The following is a 22442-nucleotide window of genomic DNA, read 5'->3' on the forward strand; positions in this document are numbered from 1 at the left end:
GCCTGGCGGGCACAACACTCAACTTTTTTTCTCTTTCTAAGAGCAAACGGTTAATATAAATCTTCAAAAAGAAATATAAAGAAAAAGAATAAAGGTCTTTTTTAGTTGTTGGGTCTGTTTAGTCACACTTGTAATTTTGTCCAATTTTGAATCCTTTCCGTAAATAATGACAAAGTTAAAAAAATTAAAATCAAAATTCAATAATTTGCCCTTGACGGTCAAGGTCATTTTAGGGTCAAGGTCATATCTAAATTATTCCACATATCCGTTTGGTCACAAGTGTTGTTTGTCATGTATGAATCAAATCCTTACATAAATTACAAAATTCAAAATACCAGAAATTTTCAATGTAATTTTTAATTCCTGAAATATTTAAATCCTTTAAAATAAAATATCTCAGTTCAAAAGACTTTTTGTTAAGACTCCTGGTCATATAACATCTACCATATTTGTCTGTATTCTTTTCCATTGAGTTTTAATTAAAGTGTAACTGACATTTAGAGAGATTGTTATAATGGTGTAGGAAGACCTCATGAGTCTTTCCATGTAATATTCCAGACACAAGTAGAACCAGCAGCTGAATCTAACCATGCAACTAGAGCAGCCAGGCCATGTACAATGTCTACTATTCTTTAGTCAGAACTTACAATGAAATATTCAGTAAAAATTGATAACTAGTTATTACTAGATTGAAATATGTATTCTGCAATGTTATCATGTATGTATAACATTAAACAAACATTGGTATGTGAAGTTATAACTTACTTCTTTCATGAGATATAGTGTCTGTTCCTAGACTTTCTTTCCCTGTCTGTTTCAGTATTGAGTATTTACCATTCTGTAAGTCCACTGTTAGTGTAAGTTTTGTCTGTTTTCCATGTTTCACCTTTTTAACCTAGTAAAGATAAAATATTTTATCTACTTTAGACATATCACATGCAGTAAAGTGAAAACATTTGTAGTAGAAAATTAGGGCAAAAAATTGATAAAGAAGAAGAAATGAAAAAAGATAAAAAAAAACTTTAGCAAAGCAAGCAAGCAAAGCCTTAGGCCATGATAAAATTAAAACATCATAATAAAAAGCCTTAATTAATTTATAAGCATAATTAAAGGCCCTGATAGATTGCATAAGCATTAAGTGAAGCTCAAAAATCAGCTTGCGTAAATGTATGCACGGATAAATGCTATAGCCATGATAACTACATTTATATTGTTAATCTGAGACAAATCTGATTTTTCATGTACTGTTTTTATTTTATACATGATTTTTTTATGGCCTGGTTTTAACTTGACCTTTACTAGATGAAACTGCCAACTAGCACAGTAGCTAGAAAGCTATAATAAAGGAATCAATAAGCATATGACTTGGTAAAGCAACAGTTTGAATAATGTTTTTTTTTTCACCAACACAGTGAACATCATAGGGCACCAACAAGTTAACTGTTTGAAAAATACAGCTTAAGCTTGTGCCAAGTGGCATGAGAGATGTTGCACTTTACATTATCTCCCATTAATAGACTCATTAAACAAAGTCTGCAATTTTAACTTTTAAACTTTGTATTTATTGTTCACAAGTAATCTCCCCTTTTCCAGATTTTTGCTACTTAATATGTTAAGAAAATTTCACAACATATGTTGAAGTACTGAACATAAAAGTTTAACATAAAATCATTAAAAAAATCAACACTAAAAACAGAAATTGAGAATAATAAATGTTCTACAATTATAAAAGTTACCTCAAATTTACTCTGTGGAATGTAAGGTCTGTAAGTAGAAGCAAGGAAGGGGCCACTTGTTATCCCACTTTCACAGTACACACCATCAGGTGGATCTAGATATTCATAGTCTGATGGTAGTGACGCAAGCTGAATTGTTTCCTGTGCCTGAAAATGACAATTTTGTTATAAATTAAACAGTTAACTTTAAACTTGAGCTTGTGAAAATTAAAATTTCCCCTCTCCATGATTTATGAAAATCAGGGAAATGTCCAAAATAATGACCAAGAGCCACACAAATATCTAGTTGTCTCATCATTTTACAAAGTAGGAAAAATCTCATTATCTGTATGACATAGGCCTACCTACTCTGTCAGTATATGCCTGAATTTTGTACCTATACAAAAAGTGTATAAATCTATATTTCTGATACCTGTAGTTTACAAAATCAAAGATTGAATTTTGAAAAAGAATAATGCCTAAAACCCTAAAAGCACAAAATCTTTTCTAATCTGTTAAAACCCTGTTCATGCAAAAATTCATGAGTGTTAAATAATACACATTTCATGTTACAATTCTATCAAAAATTAACCACAAAGTTCAAAAAACAATACAATTTATTTTACCATTCGTAGTTTTTTTTATAAAATATTTCATTACATTTACTTTTTACCTTTTTAAGTTACCTTTTTAAGTTAATCAAAATCTGTACTTGGCATGGCCAAGTGGTTAACACGTATTCAGACTAGTATTATAATGATTGCCAGGGCAAGTCATTGTTTCACTGAGCAAGAAACTTTACACTTATTGCTCAATACTAGTTGGTTCCAGGAATGGATTTGGATTTTAAAGTGTGTCTATAAGCTTATAACTTCATACATATTCGAAACTAATATAAATTCTGTATATAAACTCTGTACAAACCTTTGTTTGTATATTGAGAACTTCAGTTCTGACCCTTGATAATTGTTCTAGAAGGTTAGGTAATCCTGCACCAGTCACCTACAATAACATATCAAATATCTATATAAAACCATCTATTCTTATAATCATACAGTGTTAGATTCCGAGTAAATCTTTTACCATTGTACAGTTCATGTATAGAGGTACAATGTTATACATTGTTTATTACACAGTTTTATAAATAGAGGAAATTGAATGATTGTAGGTTTAATACTAAATCTATTTAACAAGTTCAATACATTTAGTATTGAATAATACTAAATGTGTAACTTGACACAGATTGCAATACAAAGTTGTAGAAAGATATGCTCCAATCTTAATCTATGTACAACCATATATTGACTCATGAACATGGTAGATTATATCTTTAAAGGCCAGGTATTTCCCTTGAAGGGCCATTATTCCCCAGAAATGCTTTTATTTTCATTTTTCAGAAACTTTTTAACTTAAGTGTCCTGTTATAATTTCAAAAAGTTATTCACTGTCAAATAACATGAATCATTCCTTTTCTTTCTGTTGCTTTATAGTTATTAGTACAGTAATGTGATTTTAGTATTTTGGTATTGAAGTCTGCATTTTGTTTGCAACTTTATCACATCTTCATGGTAGAGTCAATCATATATACATATACATGGCAGACACATTTAAATCAACATGTACATGGCAATCACAAATAAATGAACATGTACATGGCAATCAATCAGAAATAAATCATCATGTACATGGCAATCACAAATAAATCAACATGTACATGGCAATCACAAATAAATCAACATGTACATGGCAATCACAAATAAATCAACATGTACATGGCAATCACAAATAAATCAACATGTACATGGCAATCACAAATAAATGAACATGTACATGGCAATCACAAATAAATCAACATGTAAATGGCAATCACAAATAAATCAACATGTACATGGCAATCACAAATAAAGCAACATGTACATGGCAATCACAAATAAAGCAACATGTACATGGCAATCACAAATAAATCAACATGTACATGGCAATCACAAATAAATCAACATGTACATGGCAATCACAAATAAATCAACATGTACATGGCAATCACAAATAAATCAACATGTAAATGGCAATCACAAATAAATGAACATGTACATGGCAATCACAAATAAATCAACATGTTAATGGCAATCACAAATAAATCAACATGTACATGGCGATCACAAATAAATCAACATTTACATGGCAATCACAAATAAATGAACATGTACATGGCAGAATCAATTAAAATAGACAAGTTTATGGTGGATAATTTTATATCAGCATTGTACAATAATCTATATGATACAATTTGAAATTTACATTTGTATGATAGATACAATCTAAATATATATATTTGTGCATAAAGGATGAAATTAAATCAACATGTACCTGGTACGTAGATTTACAAGTATATGATCAATTCACACACAGTTGAAATCATTACCCTTAATTCCAGGAAAATAACCTCTATATTTTCCTGTATTTTATCATTTTATATTATATGTATTATCTATTGCATGTTATTTTATAATAATAATAATAATAATAGTAAGAATAATAATGATAATAACTAATTATAATAAAATATAATAATAATAATAAATATAATAATAAATTTATGTGAACATAATTTCCTTACATCATATGACCCCTGTTTAGGTAAAAATTTCTTCATTTTTATATTTATTCCGTCTCTACCACCTTGTCTCCTCTCTAACTCATATGTCCTTCAATTTATATACAACTCCTTCATCACTTTCAAAAATTATCAATTTTCATATTTTAAATTTACCACTTCCACCACTTCGTTTTTCTTTCTTTCCTTATTCACGAGAAATAGCATTTTCACAATAATCCAGAAAATCAGATATGTTTCACTAATGTCTGCGACACAAGACTTTATCAATGATTGTTTCTTCAAAACATCTATTCGTATTGATAGTTTATGCAAGTAAAATCTATAAACATTGCAGATATAAGCACATCACTTTAGCAACGGAGAATATCATTTTGTTGATTATATTTCACAGCTATCACACTGTGTGTACAGGAAAATTTATTTTCTAAGAGGTTTTAAATGTTTTAACATTCATACATTAAACTTGCCGGGTAACTTCACTATGATGATGTAAATTGATTTATTGATTATAAATGAAGTGTATAACAAATACGTTTATCAGAAATGAGAAAATATCAACCTAATATTGTAATTCCTTTACAGTTTGTCTCTCCTTGGGTTCAAAACTTCATAAAAATATAAAATTTCCAATATGTTTTTTCTTATTCAACACCTATTAGGAACAACAGTGAATTATTAATACTACATTTCTAAGACAACAAACAAATGACAGTAACTGCAATTAAAATTGAAATTATTTCTAAATTAGTATATTTTTCTAACATATAATATTTTCCCTTACATGAAAGAATATTGATCTTTTGTTATTCAACTGTTTATTTAAATAATTTAATATAGAAATACACTGAACATATTTTTGTTAAGTTTTATATTGAACTTTCATTATTATAAAATTATAGCATGTCAAACCAGTGAATTTTACATCCTGCCTTTAGTTTTCACTAAGAGAAGAAAATTATTGACCAAGCTAATATGATTGATTGTTTTAAATAAAATATTCAAACTTAATCTACACAAAATATTTTCCATGAGTTAACAACAGAAACTACATTTTCATGTCCTTATTGTGTCTAAAAAAATTAGATACCATAAAACATAATAATGTTATCTTTTCCTTTTATCTACTAAAATCAACAATTAAACACTGATAATAATCTAACACAATAGTTACACATCTATTATTACATAAAAACCCTATTAGTTTCATAAAGGTATATTGTTTAAATAATTTTATTGATTAATTTTATCTGATAGTAACAACTATTAACAACATGTCATTATGTACAGCAATGATGGTGTTATTTTTGCCTGTCTTGTAGCTATAAGGGTCACTTCCCAATATCATGATAATAGGACATTTCTCACTAACCATTGATGGATAAAGATATGTATCATTTATTGATAACACGTTAAACAGTTTAACACTTTCTACACAATCTACCTGCATGTGTTTCCTTATTATCACATATTTACACAATGTACATCAAAAGAAGATTATATGTGATAAAAGATACATGTAGATACCCATTGATGAGAATTTGACATGGGTACGATAATAAAATCAATATTTTGACATATGACAGGGGATTAAAATATAAAAATCCTGAAACAAACTTTAATGAATTATTTGTCAGACAGTGGTTAGTGCTTTTACAAAGTTAGGGAGTATTTTCTAGGACAACTGGGTTAAAAATACAGTAAACTGTAAAGTACCCACATGTAGCTGCATCAAAAAAACAAACATTGTTTTCATAACTTTAATTTTTCAGGAAGAAGGTGTAGCAAGTTTATGAACCTTTTTAACCCAATGGGCTTATCCCTCTTATTTTTTAAGTTCCTACTGACTTCCATGCATAAATTACACATTACATAGGATGGAAATGTTATTCAAAACTTGAACACCCAAAGTCTGTAGACATTCTGATCTTCCTTCTACACTAACAATTCAGCATAACTTCATATAATGTTAAGGTTACGGTCGTTTTATGACCTTTAAAGGTGTCAAACTGGTTGGCGAGATAACTCCAACACATAGATAACCCTGACACTTGATAAATATTATTGTTTTAACATGGTCAATTTTCCAGTAATTTTCTACTTAAAAAATTTAAGTGCTGACTTCATCTACTGTTAAGGGGTAAAAAGACCATGTTTTGTATACCTCTTTCAGGATCTTAAAAAAGTTCCAGTCTCCATTTTAATAAATAATTTGTGAATCCTAAAGTCTTTGAACAGAATTTTGTTTAGGTGGTTCTATATTTTAAATATGTGATTTAGTTATCTCTAAAACCAGTATATACATAACATTTTACCTATTTCAATCAGCTCAAAGCACATATATATCCATAAGTGGCCATGATTTGTTACCATTACCATATCCATTTATTATACTTTATCATCTAATAAACAAAGTGTTTAAAGTTGAAGAAATTTGGCAGATACACTAAACTTTCTCGTATGTTAACAAATAACCAGTTGTTTTCTTTTTAAAGAAAATCTCCACAGACTTTGTGGCATAAACAGATGGGGCAGGGATGAATTTAGGGCATTGCAATGAAAACCAGGTTACCAACCACCAACAGGAATTAGTAATGAAATATGGCAGTGAAGAAAAAATGATGCTGCTTTTTGTACCAACACAGAAAATTGGTTTCACTAGTTCAAAATAAAAATATACCAGATATCTGAGTATCAATGCCAGGCTGTTTTTTCATGTAAAATACGCACATGCCTAGTTAAGTATCAAAGGTAACATTACCTTGTATTTTGAGTCCAGTGTTGAATGCTTCTGTCGATCAAACTTCAAAAATTCATTTAGTACGCTCATTTTCTTCATAAAACTGTCAAGCTCCCTTGTAAAATTAAACAGCATAAAAACATTTACAACAGCGATATACAAGAAAAACTTATGAAAGACTGAAAGAGAGCATTAGAGACAGAAATTTTATGACAGAATACAACTAATAATGAAAGTTTTTGATTTATATCACCTTTGTTATACATTAAATGTCCGATTCCTTTAATTTTCATTATCATTTATATTTACTTTGGTATGTTTTCCTTTTTTTGCTGTTTTTTGTTTGTTTTTCCATGCCATTTGCATAGAGTCTAGTGGTTCTACAGAGAACAGACTTGACATAGAGTTTCCTGTTGGCATAAATTTGCCAGACTGGCAAGTCTTCAAAGGTTTAAGTCATTACAAGTGTTTTGTTGGTAGAATAGATACTGAGTTCCTCATTACTGGGGCTTTAATTTGCAACATGGACAATGAATTATCTAATGTAAGCAAGTATTTTAGCTGGCTTGGTAAGGTCGGTAAAGGACTCTCCAGATTGGTGATTTTATCAAACCAGCCATCCCTATCATGAAATAATGCTCTCAGGTCTTCCTTCATCAGAAAAAGCAGCAAAATTGTCAGACGACCTTTAAAGTGGCTGTGTAACTTTAAACCTGACCAAATCTTTATAAAAATAAAGAAAAAGAAACACATACCTTTTCAGACCACTAGAAGCAACTTCTAGTACATTAGTGAACTCATGAAGTTCAGAATCTCCAACATTCATTGATACTGAATCTTTCTTGTAACCTTGATCCACATACTCCTTTAAAGCTGTTGTAAACTCAACATCAAGACTGTGAATATAAATATAAATAGTTTTTGTTATATTTCATTTTCAGTCATTATTCAAAGTTAAAAACAATGTTATCTAAAATGTATTTGCTATACTTCAATGAGTAATTATACTACATGATATTTGTGTATTATAATTTTTATCCAAAAAAGGGGATAAGTCAAAGAAAATATCTATCATTTCTATAATGTAGCTTAAGCATTTGTCCTATATTCTAGAATAAATCTGTTGCTTAAAATATCACCAAATTTTGCTCCAGTACAGGGAAGAACTAATCATGTACATGTAAATACAAAGTTGAAATCAAATGAAGTGCTGCTTGCCACAGTTTTGAGTTATAGGCCATTACAAATTACCAAAATGAGCATCAAACACATTGTCATGGGGCAGATGAATTACTAAAGGAGGAAGTTGACCACCTCCCAAACACCCCCCTCCAAAATTTCATCAATTTATTTCAATCAAGATTCTCTTCAAGTTTAATCATGTGAAGTTTAAGAATGATAAATTACTAAAGGAGGAAATTAACCCACCCCTCCCCCACACCCCAAATTCCATCAAATTACTTCAATCATGATTCTCTTTAAGTTTAAACATGTAAAGTTTAAGACTTTTTTTTTCACTAGTTAAACTTTCCTTCTTTGCCTTATAAAAAGGAGCACTATAGTCCAAGAAAAGTCTTTCACAACTATGGCCCTTAATGACAAAAGTGTTTGATATAACCTACTCAAACTTGTGACCTCTCTTTTTAGACAGAATTTCTACTTCTTAATAACACCAGCAGTATTGTAACACCCAGTGAAAGATTAACTTATTTTTAGTTCAAGCAATTTCATTTTTGTTTTATTGTGATGAAAACTTTAAGCTGATATAATCTACAATGATTTCAGCTTCCTGGAACTAATCAGTACTTGTAACACATGAGATATGGCTAAAGGATGTTTGTTTAGGTATTTGTAATCAAATTGTGTTTGTGTACAATCTTCAACCATTATCCCTACATTTGTATAATATACAAGTTTGATTTTTCAGTTTAGAAATGTTTATAATTAGTTTTAGAGGGTTTGTTGTAAATTACTATAGAGAGTAAACAACAGTTAATAACAGCAAGGGATTTGACAGCTGGTATAACTCTATACTGGTAGCATTAGCAAGATATTAATGATGCGGGCTGGCAGAAAATAAACTTAATAACTGCCAACCACTTATTTGATACAAATAAATAACCTTTTAAATTGATGCTGGTTGATAGAATATTGATTAAATCATTGCCATATAGAAATACTTTATTGATGCAATTAAATAATGTTTAACATTGTTACACAAAAGTCATATTCTCATAAAATTTCTTTAAATGGAATATTATGTGACTAAAATTCCATACTTGCGTAGGTCAAGTTTGGCAAAGTTTTTTGCAAGGTCAACTTCTGCTGTCTCAGAATGACCATTCTTCTTCTCTGTTGGTGTTGCTGGTGGACTGACCATCGGTGGTGGACATTCAAAATCTTCATCATCGTCATCATCATCATCATCTTCATCATCTGAACAAACAGAAAAAAATATCATAATCATAAGAAACTTCTACCATTATACAGGCCAGAATATCTAACTTGAGGGGTGTTACTGTTTACACCCATGATAAAGCCCTGTTGAGTTTCTGCTAAATAGTTACCTGCAAGCTAGATATTCCTGTTTGTGATGACAGCCAGTATGTCAATTGTTTTTGTTTCAAAATTCATACAACTAATTTTTTAGAAAGAAATGACAAAAACCAAAATTTTAATTTTGCACTTTTTTACAACTTCATTCATAATGGTGAAAAAATGCCACAAAGGGTTTTCTAGGGTCAGTGTTAACAGTTTAAAGACCTATCTGATATGCAAAGACCTATCTGAAATAATTCAGATTACATTACTGCTAATTTCAACATATCTTTTCTCAATGGCCTTTTTTGCATAATTAAACACATTATACAATACAAGCTATAGCCACTATACAGTAACTAAATGTAACTGCCAGCTTATGCCACACAATTTACACTAACTATTAGTTTATCAATAATAATCTTCTTTTTAGAACATTTTCTAAATTATCAAAAAAATCAGAAAAAAGAGCTGTTTTCAAATCTAGAAGATAATACAAGACTTAATAAGAGTTAAGAAAGTTACATGGGGCTTCAATATAGTGCAGTAGTCATATGTAGCACCTTACCATCTCTAGACATTCTTTTTTTTCGAATATTCGTATTCGTTTTTCAATGTTCGAATATTCGGTAGTGTTTCGAATATTCGAATAAAATTCCCGGCCCTAGTTTTTACCTTCTGTCTGTCCACATATTGACAGGTCAATGTGTCAGTTCTGTTCTGATACCAAAATACCTGCCAATATGTCCTACTCACACTGGCAGGGCATTTTAGAGAAGTTTACAATATAACTGTTCACCAAACAGCTATAGCCTTGTTAAAATGTTTGAAAGTCCCCCATTTTCCTGGTTGGGTTGGGAAGGGGATACATACCGGATATATCCATGTCCTCAGATGACCTTTCTGGTGGCACCGGATGAACCAAAGCAGACGCTAAACCATTCTGGTCCTGCTTCTTTATGTACTCCGCTATCAGCTCTGTCAGATCCTGGTACCCTCTCTGTATGGTTCCTGTCTCTGACTATAATTATATTATATTCTTTAGTTAACATGGTAACATCGGTACATAAATTAATTCCTGTCTCTGACTACATGTCATAGGGGCTACATGTATAATTATATTATTCTTTAGTTAGTAATGGCCAGTACAGGTAAAAAGACACAGTGGTCTTTGTTGACAAGTGGACGCCCACTTTTCAACTTTAATTAGCCTAATTAATTTGGCATGAACGGTTTGACCCATTTTACAAACTTTTTTTTTTTCGTACTGTCAAACCATAGCCCACATTATTTTAGGTAAAGATGCGCACTTGAGTTAAGCTTATGACCTATCATAAACAAGACAATATCAATGTCATTAAAGTACATGTACACATACTTAAAATATCTAAACAAATCACATGTTCATAACAAAATACATGTATATGGTAGACGACCCCCATTTGTCCCTTATGAACATAGAAGGAACGAAAGTGTGTGTTATTATGCAATTAAATCACTGTTGACGTCTATATTTAGACATGTGACATAACCATTAGATATGTTTATCTTTCGGATGTGTGTCATATCACTCGGGGGTTATGCCCTCATGATATAATTCCTCTCATCCATACTCCAAACAGTGATTTTATTAAGCTATAAAATCACTGTTTTGGATATATTATATCTTAATTCAATCAGATATCACAATGCTCTGACAATTATCTTCAACAATCATAAAATGGCAGTCCATACATTAAGTAAAAGCTTGACATTATAAGGAAAACAACAACATCTGATTTACCTGTACATGAAGCTTGCCATCTGGTCCAGGTAATATTCTGTACTGGTGAACCTTGGCCTGATGTCTGAAATAAATAGAAAAATATCAACTATATCACTGATAATACCGTAATATAATTATACCAACAACTTAAAATCTTCGAAAAAAAAAGTCAAGTTAAAAATGGCATCCTTAACATTACAATACTAAATTTGTTTAATAAACTTGACTGGCATTGAATTTCCAGGTAACCATTGTTACTTTCAGGCTTTTGAGATCATATTCTAAAACTGGATAGACTATTAATTTGCAAACTGTTCTGCCTCTATGCTGGTGAGATAGGCGATACATTAGTGACCAGTGAAAAGATTTAAGTTACTTACATAACATTAGTTTAGTTTATTTCACATACTGATATAAGGGGAAACAACTGACTTGAGAAGATAAACTTGCATATGGAATATTTACCTCCCTTGTTTATTATATCATCTAAAAGCTATATAATGGGAGCAGTGGCTTAATGGTTAATTTGTCTGTCTCTCCACCCTTGGGTTTTATGGGTTACAGTTACAACTTAGTAAATACATTGTATATATGTGTAATAACTGTAAATTGTTGATTACTCTATTGTGAGTGCTACAGTCATTTCTTTTTGATTTGATAGGAAAAACCTATACTAGTATTACTTATTAGTTTTGGATAACATAGTCTATTACTTCAACATAACTTCCTTATTACAATTCAATTAATAAAGTTCCAAATCTAAAGACAATAATAAGTAACAAAGACATAAAAAGATATATTTCATGGTATAAAAGGAATTAAAATAACAAAGCAGAATCTATTATCCTTCCTTAAGACTTTAGCTTCTAACCAAAATTTCAAATAATTTTTACAAAAAGAAAACCAAGAGAATGAAAAACCTTCTCACACTCCTATAACCAAGGAACCTACAAAAAACTTGTTTGCTTAACCTTGAAAATTTAAATTCATCTGTTTCATATTTGTAAATTGAAATATAATTGGTTCAATTCAAGTGGAAAATATTCTCCATGAGGAGTATCTGCCTCCCTGATGAAGAGCATCTGTCAAAGGGCAGACAATTATAGAAAACAAACAGATCTATCAAACACCAATTAGTGAAAAAGTTTGCCAACATCTGGCATACCTGTAACAAGAGAAATTTACATTAATGTATACCATCAATGAATAACTTGTACAACTTTGAAACATTCCTATTTTCTCCAAGTGAATCCACTGAAGTTTTTTTGACATGAAGAGGCTGGAAATAATCGTTTTGTTCCATTTGATGTAGGTGTAGATCAATACCTTGTGAGCAAAATTTCTGATCATTGGTTCACTCCTTTTTTTAGAATAATTCTGATTGTGAAAAATGACCCAAAAATGAAAAGCATTGAAACACTTCTGATTTAAATCAGGCTAAGTTATAATAGCAAAAAATAAATTATCTGGATGTATATTTCTTAATAATCTTTTGTATATCTCTCTGTTTTAAGTGCCCCAGCCGATCTATGTAAGAAATTCAAATTTTAAACTTTTAGGCTTTTAACTAAAAAGAAAATACCAATGATACAAAAGTTATACCAATGATACAAAAGTTTACCTGCATTCACCACAAATCTTGAGAAATCTATGACATGTTTATCATTTAAACAAGACAGGTTACATGCTGTTAACAGTTCTTAAAAAAATAAATCAGCAAAAAATCTAACAACAAAAAAATCTTTAAATGCTTATCTGATATATCATGTAGTCAGTTACTAATAAAAAAGTTATTTTTGTACACAATCATTGTAAAAAAAGTTTCTTCATATAAAGTTATGCTGTTCTCATTTGCTGTTTGGCCTGATTTCACCAGCAAAGAATGAACTGTGTGACAAGATTTAACAAAGTATAAACGGTGTGGCAAAATGTTACCTAGTATAATCTGCGTGGCCTAACTTTACCTAGTATAAACTATTTGGCTTATTTTTTCCTAGTATAAATGGTTTTGCAAGATTTTAACAAATATGAACTGTTTGGTTTGGTTTTACCTAGTTTAAACTTTTTTTTAGCTTAATTTTACCTAGTATTAACTGTTTTGCAAAATTTACCAAGTATAAAATGTTTGGCCTGATTTTATGTACATGCAGTTGTATTGTTTGGCTTAATTTCACTGTTTTGAAAAACTTTACAAAGTATAATTAACTGTTTGACCTGATTTAACCTACATGTTGTTTGGCCTTACTTTACCTAGTATATTCTGTTAGGCCAGATTTTACCTTGTATAAACCATTTTTGGCTGACCTTTATACATGTACTACCTGTATAAAGCCATATTGCATTGGCTTGCCCTAGCTTCCAGCATACAGTCAAACTACTCTTGCAACAAACATGTCCTACAAAACCAGCATAGTGCCAAATTGCTCTTGCAACAAACATGTACTACAAAACCAGCATAAAGCCAAACTGCATTTGCAACAAACATGTCCTACAAACCAGCATAGAGCCAAACTACACTTGCAACAAACATGTCCTACACAACCAGCATAGAGCCAAACTGCTCTTGCAACACACATGTCCTACACAACCAGCATAGGGCCAAATTGCTCTTGCAACAAACATGTCCTACAAAACCAGCATAGAGCCAAATTGCTCTTGCAACAAACATGTACTACAAAACAAGCATAGTGCCGAATTGTCATTTCAACAAACATGTCCTACAAACCAGCATAGAGCCAAATTGCTCTTGCAACAAACATGTCCTACAAAACCAGCATAGAGCCAAATTACTCTTGCAACAAACATGTCCTACAAAACCAGCATAGAGCCAAACTGCTCTTGCAACAAACATGTCCTACACAACAAGCATAGAGCCAAATTGCTCTTGTAACAAACATGTCCTACGCAACCAGCATAGAGTCAAACTACACTTGCAACACATATGTCCTACAAACCAGCATAGAGCCAAACTGCACTTGCAACAATCATGTCCTACAAAACCAGCATAGAGCCAAATTGCTCTTGTACACAACCAGCATAGAGCCAAAATGCATTTGCAACAAACATGTCCTACACAACCAGCATAGAGCCAAATTGCTCTTGCAACACACATGTCCTACACAACAAGCATAGTGCCAAACTGCTCTTACAACCAACATGTCCTACACAACCAGTAAAGAGCCAAACTGCTCTTGCAACAAACATGTCCTACACAACAAGCATAGAGCCAAATTACTCTTGCAACAAACATGTCCTACAAACCAGCATAGAGCCAAACTGCACTTGCAACAAACATGTCCTACAAAACCAGCATAGAGCCAAATTGCTCTTGTAACAAACATGTCCTACACAACCAGCATAGAGTCAAACTACACTTGCAACACATATGTCCTACAAACCAGCATAGAGCCAAACTGCACTTGCAACAATCATGTCCTACAAAACCAGCATAGAGCCAAATTGCTCTTGTACACAACCAGCATAGAGCCAAAATACATTTGCAACAAACATGTCCTACAAAACCAGCATAGAGCCAAATTGCTCTTGCAACACACATGTCCTACACAACCAGCATAGAGCCAAACTGCTCTTGCAACAAACATGTCCTACACAACCAGCATAGAGCCAAATTGCTCTTGTAACAAACATGTCCTACACAACCAGCATAGAGCCAAATTGCTCTTGTAACAAACATGTCCTACACAACCAGCATAGAGCCAAATTGCTCTTGTAACAAACATGTCCTACACAACCAGCATAGAGCCAAACTGCTCTTGCAACACACATGTCCTACACAACCAGCATAGAGCCAAATTGCTCTTGTACACAACCAGTAAAGAGCCAAAATACATTTGCAACAAACATTGCTGGCCTATATAACTAGCCTCAACACAAACTGCAATTGAAACTATTATTAATACATTTACTGACATATAAAACATTTAAACACTTTACTGCCCTTTGCCTTATTTACAGATGGTATATTAAAAATATCTGTTTCTTTTCACAAAAACATAACCTTTTTCATTAAGAATATAACTGTTTATCTATTTAAAGTGTGAAGATTTTAGGAAAATAACATGGCCATTGGGGAAAATCTTAACCGTGGGCAATTAGAAACTACAGAGAGTATTATTTACTTACTTTTCTTTAAGAAAAGGGCAAAAAAATTAAAGGTCAATCAAATTGAAAAATAAACTATTGAACATTTTATGTAAAGTATCTCACAAACATATAAGTCTTTTACAAATTGATCAAATTCCAGAGGGGATAAAAGCACTTTTTAAATATTACCAGATACCTGGAAATTGGCAGTTCATGGAAGAAAATGAATGTTTTCAAGTTTGGTTTTCTGGTATTTTGTGACAGTAATAAGTGTTCCCTCTCCTGTATTCACTGAACTATAAAATTTATTAGAAAAACACCTGCATTATGTCCAATATTTACCAGAAAACTTGAAATAAAATTATCTTTATCAAAAAATGATTTGCAGAAAAAGAACACGAGAGTAATAATGGCTTAAGATCGCTCCTCTTTGATCCAAATTGCTGGAAAGGTTCATAAAGGGTTAACTATATGCTGCCAGTGAGACATAGATCATTGGGTCACTGTGATTATGGTTTGGCCTACAGCACTTTCTTCATTTAATTATTGTAGAAGTCTACTAGGCAATGCTACAAGCCAATTATTTAAACTCACCAACATGATTGTGCAGTCATGTCCTTGGGAAACATCAATGTTCTTTTTTTAAATACGACAAAAAAATAATGATCCATGTCTATTGAAATAATTATCACAAAAAGAACCAGTCTAAATAATCTGTATATGAAATTCATCAATAACTTATATTTAAATGTTTTGTTATTTATTTTGGTATAAAGAAAATTCTTAAACATTTAAAATGCAAATAAAGTTAATTGACAAAAATCCTTTGTAATCAAGAGTTTTCTTCTAAAACAGACTATATTACTTTTAGTTATTATTCATTTTTTTAGATGAAATAAAATCATGGTTAATTATTATAACAATATTTATCAAATAGTTTGAGATAAAACCCTGTTGAAAATCTTTTGGTGATTTTTTTGGTGATACCTCCAAGCTATAGAATATCATACCCATGCACAGTTCCTTTTTTTCTGCTAGTATAATAATAATAATTCAATATTGCTGGGTAAAAGGTGGGATAGCCAGTATGAAAGCTATAAACTCTTTGAGGGGCATTGCTTACCATTATATATGTAATGCATAACAGCTTCAAAACACCTTATACATGTATTAACTAAGTGAAAACCAGCTATGAATAGTTATTGTTAGAATCATGGTCGTGTAAGGATGGTATATCATGGTATGCATAAAGTTATTTCATTCACAGTTCTTGGTTTACAGCACTCTTCTTGTGATCACATTTGTGGAACTACACACATGAATTTTGAACATCATAAAAATTGAACATGATTAACTGTGGTTACAAAATATCATTTCCTAATAATACATACATCAAACACAATACGTAGGCTCCAGGAAGAGATTCGCTGTCACGAACAAGAAAACTCCCATCATCCTTTGCATTTGTGAGCAGAAGCTCAGCCTGGAAACGGGAAATCCCTTTATGAAAGAATGCCCCTGACATTCTTGTGTGAACCTGACGTAGCCGCGGCCGCTTGGCGTACCTGAAAATATAAAATATACATGTTTAATCTAATGAATTGGCAAGCTAAAAAAAATACTGATGCTAACTGACTTTAAATAATTCAAGGGCTGTAACTCCGGACTTTTCACTAAGGGAGACATTGAGCTTATATTTCAAACAATGTGAATTGATCTAGTGGCAATAAGCTGGTGACCTAAATCTTCCAGTTTAATGATAATGCATATAGAAGATAAATCATTTTATTATCAGAAGCTCTTATCTATCAAGCTTTGCTAATTAATACAATTTTCATGAGCTTTATTTGGTTACATATATGCACAGCTCATCTTACATTATTGTACTAATTAACTAATCATTGCTTATTTCCTCAGTCCTTTAATCAATCTAGTTAATCAAATAATTTCATCAACAGTGTGATGCTTAAAATAAATTACATAGAATTTCCATGATTCTCTGAAGTAATTTACATGTAGCAAACAAAGCAAGCACCAGTGAAAATATTTTGCCAATGGTACAAAACCATTAATTGCTAAAAATTTCCTTAATTGCCAAAATACAGAAAATAAATCAATATAAAGGCCCAACAACAACTTTTTATTTTTGGTATCATGTTACAGTTTCCAAAAATTACTCATTTGCCATAAATTTTTATAGATGAACTACCTTTGCTGTTTTTTGCTTTTTTGGCAATAATCCTATAATTATACTGAATTAGTATTTTGTGTAGAAGTCAAAATACTACTTTGTTTACATTTTGCTACCTTTACAACACATTACTGTGAATTCAGTGCTGCTTTTGTTGGTATTAAAAACATGTAACATGTTCTAAATTCATTTTTTAAACATTATTCAACATATGTTTGATATGTTTAAAGAATTTTATAAATATAGATTTCTGAGTCATGATGTGCCTTTAACTATGAGGATTTCTGAGGCATAATGTGCCTTTAACCAAGTGCTTGCTTTCTGGCATCCCTGCAATCTCCTGATAACCTGTATTATTATTGTCTTTGACAAAATTGATTGCAAGAGGTTGTTTTGGTGTTGCCTTTTTCTTGTGGGTGGAGAGAAGACTAAATTGAATCATATATGAACAAATAGAGATAATCTGAACAAAATTTAATGTATTTACTGCAAAAACAATTATAAATGCTAAGAAAAATTATTGAGCCACATGCTGAGGTCTAATAACTAATTTGTTTTTCATTTTCATCCTGAAAACACCATGCAAACTAATTTACCTTTCCCTGAAAGCAAACAAAGCCACTCTGCTTTTCTCATCATTTATCTAAATCTCCATATTGAATATACATTCAATTCTACTGGATTTGTATAATGGGTTTGCTCAGCTATAAGGACTTCAAAATTAAAAAGCTAAATAAACAATCATTTGGTTTGCTCCGCTATATTTTAAAAGGTCACTTTAATATCAAGAACATATTTTAAAAAGGACTTCAAAATAAACTGATTTTTTGATAATACATATTATATAGAACTTATCTTTTTCTGACATAAAACAAGAATATTTGAAGCAGATTTACACCAAGACCAACAGATGGATAACAAGATTCAACATTACCTGTCTTAAAGCTTATTTAGGAGTCTTCTGATGTTCTTGTATTACTTTATCTTTTCAAATATCTTACAGATTTTCTTGATATCATTATAGCAATCTTTAAAGCCTCAAATCAAAGAAAAAACAAATTGTTACTGATTCCTGGTGGATCAAATCATATTTGTATAACTAATCTTCTAATCTTAATTCTTCTAGAATCGGCAAAACTAAATATCAACCTTTTGACTGCTGCATGCAGCGATGGTTGGGGGTGGACATGGAAATATTAAACCTACTCTGCTCAAGTATTTTATTAAACACAAAGTATATATTAGTGGAAGCAAAATGCATCAAAACCATGCTTCTAAAAAAGGGAGATAATTCAGATCAACTTATGATAACGTGGCATGCTTTTTCAAGGAAATAGATTTTGGTGATAAAGATTAAACAGTGTTTTATTGTTTTCTCCTCTATGATTCAAAGATAATCAGATCCTGCTTGAAGATCTAAGAAAAAGGATTTTATTATTCTTGGTTGATACACCTGAAGAATATATGCTATCAATTATTACCTAGCACCTGCACAAGCAGTGTTTTTGGACTAAAATCAAATAATAAATCTATGCTTCATAAAGATAACAAAATCAACTTAATTACTTTATAGGTTAAACTGGCACAAATTTAAAATATAAATAACTTTTAAACCAATTCAGTCAGAGCTTGGGTGACATTTTCCAGTATTTTCTATTTACATGTATTTGATTATGATAAAAAAGGTTAATTCCCTTTCAAAATAGTTTGAAAAACCATAAAGTTACCTCCCCTTCAAACAATCACACCATTAAAACAATACAACATTACTCTTACATTGTGCCATTATATAATTATATCTTCATCTCATCTGCTGCCTTAAAAAAAAAAACTATTTTGAAACATGGCACACCTTACCTGGTTTAGATTAAGTGTTTAAGATATCTGCCTCTCAAGAGTTTTTCTGTTAATAAAGGGACCGTTATGGAAGAAATAGGACCACTAAGCCATCACATGGCAGCTACATGTATGGACCAGCAGAGTAAAGGTCTAAGTGTGGGGAATATAGAAATTATACTGATCTACCTAGGTAAATTTTAACTTTCTTAAAGAAATTTACAGAAAACATTGATAAAATATAAATCAGAACACCTGACATTAAAAAAAAAGCATAGATAAAACCTGTCATTTAGAAATAGGGCAGGATAAAACCTGTCACTCAGGACTCAGCAGAACATAGGTTGCATAAAAAATCTAGGTAAACAGGGATATAAAAAAACGGATACAAGAATTTTATCTTCAGATAATGTTTATCACTGTAAAGTACCTGAAGATTACACACTTACATGCTTTGTGAAGATACATTACATTACAGGAAACAATTTCCTTTTGATATGATTTTAATCAGGTAATTTTCATACAATGTAAGTATTCATAACATAGTAAAAGTCTGAATGATTACAGTTAAATCAAGAGTGTTTAATTAAAATACAATTATAAAGAAAACAGAGATGATAAGACCTTTAGGGCATTATAATTTCTGGCAAACTTCGGCATGATTCCTGCAGGGTACAATACTAATATCATTCAAATTTGGAATGCAGCCCTCGATCTTACATCAACTAGAGAGACCAACAGGGGTCACAAGTTGGATCCTTGGGCGTGAGGATACAGCAATTGATCCTCAACATTGAGTCTAATATCATATTTGTCTCACAACGCTGATTTAGAAATCATTTTTTGGATAAGTAGTCATTGCCACTTGCAAAGCATTCTGTAGTTTTCTATTGAGTTATCCAGTAAAAACTGGTAAGGTGGACAAAATGTTAAGATGAATTGGTGTAACCCCAACCCCAACCACCACCAAAAAATAAACAGCTATACAGGGCTAGTGATTGAGAGTCAGCATGGCCATGAAGGGCCCCCAGGTGATAGTCAGGTGTTCAATGAACAAACAATCTGTGAAATTTCTTAGAGGGGGGGAATAGTCTTACTTTCTTGCAAAAGATATACTTAGTGTTCAAAGGATGTTCAAAACAGATTGTCTAATCATTCCTGTAGTTTTTTTGTGAAAAGTGAACACTGATAGATTATCTATTCCAGATAATTTTTGTTATTGTTATTAATATGCTACCTATGAATTACTGTCCTAAGATGATAACTTGAGCCTTTGTTTACATAACAAAGACCAATAACAATGCGAAAAATAGGTTAGGCAGATCAATGCCACAAGCTATAAAAATGAAAATAAAACTACATATCGAGGGTTCAAAGGTAAAAGGTTATAACTGCCACTTTTGCCGAAATTGACTTTTTATGTTTTTTATAATGTACTTATTGTCCTTTATGTCTGACGAAAATATTATATAAATATTCAATCCTTATAAGGGCAAAAAATTAAAAAGTATTTTGTAATAACTTCTTTTCTACAAATTATTTAGGGGTAAAAGGTTCTAAGTGTACTTATTACCTGTTGTTTACTTGTTGTTCCACATGTTGTGAAGAATCTGAAGTGGAAAAAGGTTATAACTGATTTTATCACCTTTTTCCCCTGACAGAATGCTGCATTCATACAGTTCACAAGGCACTATCTGTTATCTCTTTTCCCACGAAATTTATCTTTTAGAATTAAATGCAGCGAGAATATAACCGAATATGAAAGACAGAAAATATTCAGTACATACTGGTCAATGGGTGATTACATAAGTCAGAGGCAATTCATTTGTTTCCATGTTGCCAATAAAGAACCAGAGATATATCTAAAACAGAGAACAAAAGAAAGACCTATTTCGAATTCGTTTTTCACACAGGTAGAAAAAAGAGGGCGTGAGGGATGTTGCACTTATTCATTATCTCTCATGTACAGACTCAATCAAACCGAGTCTGCAATTTTTATGTAATTTTGTTGTGATTAATGCTTCCGAGGGATCACTTTGTTTTCCAGAATTTTTTTACTAAAAAACTATCGATGTCGGGTTCCAAAACAGTTGCAAACGCAGTTAAGCACAAAGTGCAGGGTTATATGTTGGAAATGACAAGAGAGGGAAAGCTGTGCCTGGAAATAAAACCACGTAATATCACAGAATCATTTGTAAAGAAACACAACGAAAAGCTTTCCGACTAATGAATCACACTACACACGAAGACCCCAACAGGAAGTATCTAACGCAAGATTTAAATATAAAACGAATATACTCACTGTATGTAGAAAAAATGCAAGGACAAAAATAGAAAAGTGTGTTTCAGAGGCTGTGTACAGAATCATTTTTTAGTACAGAATATAACTTTTTTCTTCCGTCCTAAGAAAGATCAATGTCCACTCTGCAATCTGTATGACACTTTGAGAGAATAGAAGATAGACTAGATGAGGCAACAAAAGCAAAATATCAAGTTCACCAAGTGACCAAAAAGAAAAAAAACAGTGGCAAGAATGCAAAAATCAGCCGATAAAAAACGCACAAAGAAAGATCCAAAGTTTTCTGTGTCGGCATTTGATATCCAGGCTATTTTGAAAACCCACTCAGTTTAATTGGTGATCTTCGTTACAAAGAAAACTGTGTTGTTGCAATTTGTCATTCTATGAACTGGGAAATGGTAACGGGACTTGTTATCTGTTGGATGAGACACATGGGGAAACCAGACTCGTGCAAAGTCGGAACTTTTGTTACTTGTATGTAACCTCTGTTGCAAGTAAGACATCTGGTATTGAAGAAGTGACATTATATAGTAATGCATGTGGAGGACAGAATTGCAATCAGTTTGTTGCAAGTTGCTTAGTTCACTGGTGTCCAAGATATACCTCACATCAATGGGTAAAAACCACACATTTCTTGAAA

The 22442-nt window shown here is 31.5% G+C and overlaps 1 protein-coding gene across 4 annotated transcripts in view; it reads right to left on the reverse strand.

The window, feature by feature from the left end:
* Nucleotides 1-22442, reverse strand: part of LOC132714719 (phosphatidylinositol 3,4,5-trisphosphate 5-phosphatase 2-like) — a 79215-nt gene that overhangs the window by 23261 nt on the left and 33512 nt on the right. For all 4 annotated transcript variants that reach the window (XM_060697636.1, XM_060697637.1, XM_060697638.1 and 1 more), the window contains 9 exons: nt 16868-17041; nt 11391-11454; nt 10481-10628; nt 9349-9505; nt 7825-7965; nt 7091-7184; nt 2640-2717; nt 1737-1883; nt 766-895 (listed from right to left, as the gene is read on the reverse strand). In XM_060697636.1, the coding sequence (XP_060553619.1) occupies nt 766-895; nt 1737-1883; nt 2640-2717; nt 7091-7184; nt 7825-7965; nt 9349-9505; nt 10481-10628; nt 11391-11454; nt 16868-17001 (1093 nt within the window). In that variant the 5' untranslated portion in view covers nt 17002-17041. The remainder of the gene's footprint in view (nt 1-765; nt 896-1736; nt 1884-2639; nt 2718-7090; nt 7185-7824; nt 7966-9348; nt 9506-10480; nt 10629-11390; nt 11455-16867; nt 17042-22442) is intronic.

Source organism: Ruditapes philippinarum, unplaced genomic scaffold, assembly GCF_026571515.1.
Source record: "Ruditapes philippinarum isolate M1 unplaced genomic scaffold, ASM2657151v2 ctg5023_1_1_1_1, whole genome shotgun sequence".
Classification (NCBI taxonomy): Eukaryota; Metazoa; Mollusca; class Bivalvia; order Venerida; family Veneridae; genus Ruditapes; species Ruditapes philippinarum.